Source organism: Onthophagus taurus, chromosome 1 (genome assembly GCF_036711975.1).
Source record: "Onthophagus taurus isolate NC chromosome 1, IU_Otau_3.0, whole genome shotgun sequence".
Lineage (NCBI taxonomy): Eukaryota > Metazoa > Arthropoda > Insecta > Coleoptera > Scarabaeidae > Onthophagus > Onthophagus taurus.
The window spans coordinates 32,629,737-32,638,115 of NC_091966.1; the positions used below are offsets into that span (position 1 = coordinate 32,629,737).

General features: G+C 32.5%; 1 protein-coding gene across 2 annotated transcripts; it reads right to left on the minus strand.

The window, feature by feature from the left end:
- Positions 1-243: 243 nt before the first annotated feature.
- LOC111415867 (flightin) lies at positions 244-1,699 on the minus strand. 2 transcript variants are annotated; one of them, XM_023047747.2, is made up of 3 exons: positions 1,594-1,699; positions 805-1,031; positions 244-749 (listed from the first exon to the last, which is right to left on the minus strand). In XM_023047747.2, exons 2-3 carry the CDS (start codon positions 1,017-1,019, stop codon positions 461-463), a joined length of 504 nt encoding a protein of 167 aa, XP_022903515.1. In that variant the 5' UTR covers positions 1,020-1,031; positions 1,594-1,699; the 3' UTR covers positions 244-460. The 2 variants fall into 2 exon arrangements, with proteins under 2 accessions (XP_022903515.1, XP_071055986.1); XM_071199885.1 differs by lacking the exon at positions 1,594-1,699 and adding an exon at positions 1,513-1,574.
- Positions 1,700-8,379: the final 6,680 nt, after the last annotated feature.

The window sequence follows — 8,379 nt, forward strand, 5'->3', positions numbered from 1 at the left end:
ACCTTGAGGCACCTGCTATTATAAATCCTCAAACAATTTTTGTCTCCATATCGCGTTTCTGTATTTCTAAACAACCAGATGAAAACAAAGTTTAAAATAAATCTGTTCCAAACATTTATTTTTTTTTCTCTCCTACTTCAATGACTTATTATCTTGGCATACCGTAAATGTTCCTGTTCTATTTTTATACATTTTCAAATTTGCCCATGGGAACAATAGGTCACTTTTAAAATAAAAATTGAAAACGTTAATAAATTGTTTATTGAAAATTAACAGAAAAAAAAAACAAAAAGAAGTGTAAGTAAATTGATTTATCACTATTTTCGTTGTATTTGTAACTTTTTTTTAAAACATTTTTCTTTACTTTAAATTATTTCGTGTGTGTCTTTTAAATTATCAAAAAAAAACTAACTCAAACTCAATGTAACTATAAAACAGTTACATTTGAAAGTGAAGACACTTACATTAGAGATGAGTATCTTCGGTTGAAATACTCTTTGCTATGATAAATGTGGAAGCGAGAACTCAACCGGATATTTGTACAAAGTTTGGTATCGTGATGACAATCGTACATATACTTCGCTTTACCCAAACGGCTGTTATAAGTTCTCAACGCTCTTTCTGCCCAAGTTTGAGCTCTTGGAATATCTCTTATGAAACCATGTTGTCTTTTATCTAAATAATCAATTACGTCGTCGTAATAATTTAGTCTATAATCATAGAGGTAGTTGTATTGAAGGAATTTTGGACTAAAAAGAAAATAAATATTAGAATTTTTTTGCTGATCTTAAAGTTATTTTTTACCGAATCCAATGTTTGCAAAGAAGTAGCTTATCTGGATCTAAATATTCCGCTTCTGCTTCCGGTTTAGGTTCATCAACTGGTTTTGTTTCACCACCAGCTGGTTCAGCTCCTGCGGGTGCAGCTGCTGCTCCACCCGCGGCTGGTGCTGGTGCTGCCGCTGCTGGCGCTGGTTCATCATCAGCTGCCGCAAACCAGTCTCCACCATCATCATCCATTATTTAATTTAACTACAATAAAACCATTCCAAAGAAAAATATTGAATCATTAAATTATTTGGCTAAGTTCAAATATACAAATAATTTTATAGGAGGAGTTTGTTTGGCACCTGCAAAATTCTCGTAATCTCTCAATGGAGATGTATTTCCATTTTCATTCCTTTGGCAAAACATCGAATGAAATAGTAACCGTATCTCTCATAAAAGTTTTCCAAAAAGATGATGATTGAAATGTTGCTGAGGAATGAATTAATTTGTATATACGAAAATGTTACTTTGCCAAAAATTTATGTGGTGATTCAGGAAGCAAAAAGATTAATATTTTAACGCGACGATGAAATTTGGCAAAGATAAATTCAAAATGAGATTAAACCAAAAAAAATGGAAAGATTTACTTTTTAATTTTAAAATATTTGAAAAAAAATTTTGGTACTGAATTTATTTTGAGAATCCAATAAATAAATAAAAATAAATAAATAATTAAATACGTTACAAGATTTTTTAAAAGAATTCCGCAAGAAATTATTTGGATCACCGCTTAAACACACTCACGAGTATTATTTTTAACACTCACTTTTAGTACGAAGTATCACCTACGGAACGAAGACCTTTACAGAGCTTGATGATCTAACACATGTACTGTTTTAAACTGATCCTCCCCCCTTCCTTATCCCTTGCCAATCCCAAAGGTGCTTTGTTTTCCCAGACTTAAATCGCATTCTGCCTTAACCTTTATGACCTCTCAAATCAAAATCTTAGAAACAAAAGATGCTATTTAAAGCATTTTCTAACTTAATTTTATTTTTATATAGAACAAATTACATAAATTAATTTGAATAGTTTGATTTCGACTCGTTTGTAAAAAATGAATCGTGGTGTTCATAAATTTATTTGGAAATAGAAAAGGATTAAGAGAAATCAAGGTAAATTTAGTTTTGCATTGAAGGTAAAGTTGTTGTTGGCAGGTACATGGTTATTTGTGTCTCGGCTCACCAACATAAATAGTGCACAGACCCTGTTGGTATTGGGAAAGGTATCTTTACATTAGGTTATAATAATGAAATAAATGTGGGATAACACATGTATTGTATCATAATATTCTACGTTAAAACCATGCATATTTATCTAATAAAAAAGTTCTTCAATTTAGATTATTGATTTATTATCAGAAATACACATAATCCCGAAGTTATAAATTAATTATTTGAACTCATGAAAACAAGTCTATAGTTCAAAACGTGATTGTCAATAATTTGTTCGTTATCAAATAATATCATCAACTCAACACATCTCTATGTTAAAAAACATGTAGAGTAAACATAAGGAGCATTTAAAATAAGATTTTAAACATATTGACTATGTCATAAGTTAAAGAGATAAAGATCTTAAGATCCTTAAGATCCTGTTCTTTTCATGAAACTTGATAAGCAGCATTTGAATTTGAAGCTTTTAGGACAAGCGCTTCAAGCAGTAACCTGTACGAGGTTACTTTAATGAGGTAACATTAAAGTTGAGTATCTGATTTTAAGCAAAACTAACTTGCGTTACTAGAGTGATTTTTTATAATATTGCTCTACAAATAAGCTTTTGTAGGATTTATTTTGAGATAATGCATAAGCGCAAATTGTTAATGTTACTGTTTATGTTCCAAGTGGTTTGATTATCGTGTCCAAGTGTGAATGTTAAATAAAGTTGTGCGTCATCAGCATATTTGAATATATAGTATAATTGATCTTTGTGTCTTTTGAGAGCAAATCTCTAGAAAAATCTAACAACCTGAAATGTTTAGTATCTATAGCCCGATGAAATCATCTAAACCTTTTTACAAAGGAGTATATATCCAAATCTAAATCTGGACTGGCAGTCTGGCAATAGATTATTTTTCATGGTAAAGGCACGTAATTATCTTTCTAAAAATTCGTCCATGGTTTTTATAATCTTTAGGTGTCAGATTCCAAAAGCATTCCTAACTTTGGGGTTAGTATGTCAGAAAGTCATATTTTTGCCGAAATTAGTATAACATCAATATCTTCACTAAACATATCAAGGATCTATTGTACCCTGATAAATATCGTTATCAAATTTCACCGTGCAGTTCAATACTGTTTATTTTATTTTATTTTTTATTTTACTTCCGAAATTACAGGGTTGCCCCTAATTACAAATTTCAGAACTTAAGTCTACTAGTACATAATATAACCGATAAAAACAAGCAAAACAACAAAGATCAAGCATAAATGTTAAAAAACGCGCGGAGGATATGTTGAACCAAAACTTTAAAAAAAATGAACAAAATTACATCACAAATTACAGAATTCAATGATAAAAATCAAGTTTGGCTACTGGGTGGCTGCAGCACTTATCAAAGGTATCAAATGTTGTTTAAACGATCTTATACCAATGCCAAACAGAGGTATGAAGGAAGAAGCCGACAGTGTGTTGTACAGTGAAAGGGTTCTAATAAGAGGAGAATTTCGTTTCAGTTCAGTTGAAAACCGAGGAATATAGAAAAGATTCTTTAGCCTACCACAATATGCAGGCGCATAGAAACCAATATTTTCTAATATTAATAGAGCATTTATACTATTATTCAACATTTTATGTAGAAAACAGAGCAATATAATTTTTCTTCTGAGAGGCAAGCTGGTGATCTTAAATAATTTGCGTGCAAATTCGTACGATCTAAAATCAATGAAAACACGGAATTTTTTGTAGTAGAGATACCTAATGAATTTATTTTGAATAGTTTCTATTAAATTAAAACACCTCAAATTCACATTATTTAATTTATATACAAATTCTATCGGCCTCTTCCTCAATGTATACGTCATTGACTGATATTCAGACACATTAAAATGGAGCTTGTTGAGCCGACACCAATTAAATACGTTATTTCAATCAGACTGTAAGGACAGGCAGTCAGTTAAGTCATGTTCAGTTTGAATATCTTCAGATCGTCCGCTAAGACTAAGCATCTGGTTGAGTTAATTACCAGGGGCAAATCATTTATAAATAACAAGAATAACAAAGGTCCCAGATTACTACCCTGCGGAACCCCTGAATCAATCCCCAACATATCTGATACTGCGTTTTTATAAGAGACATAATAAAATCTGTTGGACAAATATGAAACAAAAAAACTAAGAGTAGAATACGAAAATCCGTGTTGTGCTAGCTTGTGCACAAGCGTATCATGATCCACCCTATCGAATGCTTTTACAAAATCCGTGTAGATAACTTGAGCTCTAGCATCCAATGCTTTGGAAAAGTAATCCGTAAACATAGTTAAGTTGGTCTCCACAGAGAGACCAGGAATAAATCCATGCCGATTAACATTCAACGAAAGTTTTACTTGATTAAAAATCTTGCGATAAATCAATTGTTCGAAAAGTTTTGCAAAGCAGGAGATTACCGATATAGGTCTATAATTTCCTACATCGCCAGAGGGGCCAGATTTGTGAATCGGAGTCACTCTTGCGACCTTCCCAACATTTGGAAATGTATTCGCCACAAGTGATAAATTAAAAATTATGTATAATGGCATTACAAAGGCGTCTTTGCAGCCCTTCACAATGTAAGAGGGAATACCATCTAGTCCCTTTGTACCTTTAGACTTAAGCTTATTTATGGCATCACCAATTTCATTCATTGAGAAGGAATCCAAGTTGAACAAATCAATTTATCATAGAACGAAAGAGAATAATTCGACGTTGAACCATAAACGGACTTAAAATGATTTGCAAAAGCAGATATCTTTGCTAAAAGCAAGAGGAACTTCGTCGGAACAAAACTGGCTCTGGTTGAAGTTATCCCTTTTGCTACCAACAAAATTCCAAAATGCCTTCGGATCAGCTACAATATGATTTTCAACATCTCGTGTATAACTATTGTAAGCTATTACAGTGTCCCGCTTGACCCTGGCCCTCAGTTCTCTATATTTATCCAAATGGTCTTCTTAATCTTTTCTGTGTTTAAAATGGAAATCCTTATCCTTAATATCTTTTATTATACCTTGATTAAACCACACTGGATATTTACGAGCCCCAACTTGCTTTTTCGGGACACAATCAGCTAAGATATCATATAGAATATCATAAAATACAGCAACTGTATCATCCACATTATCATACGTACTCAAAAAAGAAAAATCCGTACCAGTTAAACGTCGATATAAAAACATGAAATCCGCATTCTTATAGTCCTTCGTGTAATGTGTTGGTACAGTTAATTTATTTGCGGGTTTGTAAGATAATTTAATTTCTAGACAAGCGTGGTAAAGATCTTCCTCCACAAATTTCAAATCAAAAAGGCCAACATCAAGCGCAACATCTGACAAAACTAAATCCAAGGTTTTTCCCTGTATGTTTGTTATACTGTTGTGCGAGTTGCAATTGCAAAAACTAAGAAATTCGCCAATTACATTGTATTTCACACTGAAAAAATCAAAGCCGGACTCGTTTACCAAAGGTATAATTAAAATCACCTAGAATTATAAACTTCGCATCATGCGACTTATATAAATTATGTTCATTATAAAAAAAAACAGACAAATAGAATATCGATTACAATAATTTCTCTAAATCACCTAAACTTGATATTCCAATACAGAGGTCCATACAGATTTTATATCTAATTTGGTGATCGCATTTTGATATAATTTATATCGAGTCGCCGCCGTGATAATAATAATAATTTATTGCTCTGCAAGAAAATAATATATACATACATAAAAAAAGATACTTATAATTAACTTAAGACATCTTAAATCTAGAGCATATAGCGTAAATCTGTAAATGGTTGTTCTAGCCACTTTCTCTATATATAAATGCAAAGGAGATAGGCCAAGCAGAACTTCCCTTGCTATAGTTGGCGTTGTGCTTATCGCACCAGATTGATCATAGGTCTAATAAACCACAGTCATATAGAGGCAGTACAGTCTTTCAGGGGTAAGACCCCAATTTATTCCACAAATACTGCGACGAGCCTACAAGGATAGTTCAGCTTTGTGCAAAACTCCCTGCAAATGGCGAATCCATGACAAGGTTTTGCCTAGGATTACTCCTAGATATTTCATCTCTTTCTCCTGTTCACTTCCTATAACTCTGTTCCGTAGGTTCCAACACTTTCGACCAGAGTTTTATACATTCGTATTTTATGTCTTTTGTGTATTTTCTTACTCCAGAGAACGTTATTCAGACTTTTACTACTACCTTAGCGAGCCATTCTACTAATTATTTCCTCATAACTATCCCCCTTGTCTGTAATTTGCAGTCCCCACATATCTATAGGATCTCACGTTATTAATAGTGTTGTTCTATGTCTTGCATCTAGTCTTCACCGGGGTAATAGAGAGCCCATAGTCCTCGTATTGTAATCCTCTGTATTGTAATCCCTGTTGACGTTATCTATAGGTACCCCCATGTTACAATATTGTTTCCTCCTGTTTCCTAAAGCTTCCTTTAAATGTATTTTAAAAAGTGTCGAGATGATACAGCTTCCTTGCTTAAGTCCTCTAATAATAGGGAACGGGTTGACAGATCATATCTGATCTATACCCCATGATCGTCATGTTTGTATAGAGACTCAGCATTGACAATTCTTTTCCAATACTCATCCTTCGCTAGTTAAAGCATATTTTTCTATCTCCTTTGCTATAAATATTACTGCTAGTAACGTCTACTAATGACTCTTACATCTTCCAGTTGCATTTATGAACGTTGCAGCGTGTTATTATGGGCAAAGAACCGATTCCATATCTTAAGTTGGTGTTCTTGGCATTCTTCTATGAGTATTTGCCCATTATCGTTCCTTACATCTTCACCGTGTTATCCTACCACTTCATCCTTTAACCTTCTTCTAGTACGTCTGTTTGAATCCCCCAGTACAATAATCTCATATCGGCTGTTAATTTGTTATATTAACTCTGTCAAATCTTCAAAGTATTCATTTTTTACGTCTTCAGATGAGTCATGATTCCGGAATATGTACCTATGACATACAACTAATGCTCTTTCCAGTATAATTTCACTTTAACTATCATTACACTTATCTGGCAATAGAATACATAAATAAATAAGTTCATAATTATAATTGTCTCTGTAGAAGTTAATTGTATTAAAAATGAATGTAGTGCAAGTACTAGTAGATCTTGTTTTGATCATTCAGAAAAGGATTAAAATCTGGGTAACCCTATGGATAGCATTTCAATTAAAGAGGGTTATCGTATTGTCCAAGCAATAGTAAAATTTGTTTTGCTTGCAACATTTCCTTTAGTATAATCTAATCCTAATATGTTAAAGAACTTTTTTAAGTTCTGTATACAATAATATAATTGCAGAGACTAAATTTGGAATAAACTGTAAAAAAGTTCTTATATACATGTGTCAAGGTACACACAAATTCCAATGTTGTGATTAATCAGTAAAAATTTTCATTAAAACAACAAGAACAAATTTTATTTCGTTTAATTAGCTATGGTTGAATGTTTTGAGTAAATGATCAGAATGACCTCCTTCGGCAGCAATACAGGATTTGTATCGTCGAATCATTGATTCATGGACTACACAAAAGCTATGACTGATTTGAAGATTTATTAACTTATCGAAGAACGAGGATTTTCAAAAAACGATTGGATTACATCCAAACATCTGTCGACATGTGTTTCTGATTTAGGCCTACTACTACATGAGCGATTTCTTAACATCATCAATATTGTAATTTTGTCTTTATTAATTAGCGTTGTATTAATTTAATTAGTGGTTATTAATTAGTGTTTTGAAATCGCCTTGAGGTGTTCCATTAAAAAAAATATATAAATATACGTTCTCATTGATTTTGATTAATTCTGCCTTAATCCTCATGAAGTGACTTGATTTTATTAATTACTAAAAAAGTTGTTAATTAAAAAGATTGATTCTTTTTTTTAAATTTTATTTTACTATATAATTAATTTTAATTGTAAACTAATCCTACGACGAAAAAATAATACGTGTAGTCCAATGTCAATTTCGCAATTTCTAAACCTCGTCACCTTGATATAGGAATCCTAACTCTGTAACTGAAAATTACTTGGCACCGAGGTTGTAACGGTGTCCAACGAAAACAATACTTTGTGGGACGACGGCTTCGTAAGTTAACGCACGTGCTATATCAGGGCATTCCTACCGCTTAGCTTATAGATCTCGTTACGTAAACGAGAGACAAACTCGTTTTAGAACACAACAAAAAAAATAGTAATGATTTTAACTAAACGATTTTTTTTCTGGATAAACGATTCCAAATTGTCGATCGATCGGGTTGATTGGAATCGAAACGATTTGAACCAATTTAGTGTTCGTTGCGCAATGCGAATGGAAAATTG

What these genes read in the sequence shown, in the direction of transcription:
- LOC111415867 (XM_023047747.2), bottom strand. Translation starts at nt 1,019, where the DNA reads ATGGATGATGATGGTGGAGACTGGTTTGCGGCAGCTGATGATGAACCA. An exon ending in CTTTGCAAACATTGGATTCG is followed by an intron (nt 750 to 804) that starts GTAAAAAATAAC and finishes TTTTCTTTTTAG; the next exon opens with TCCAAAATTCCTTCAATACA.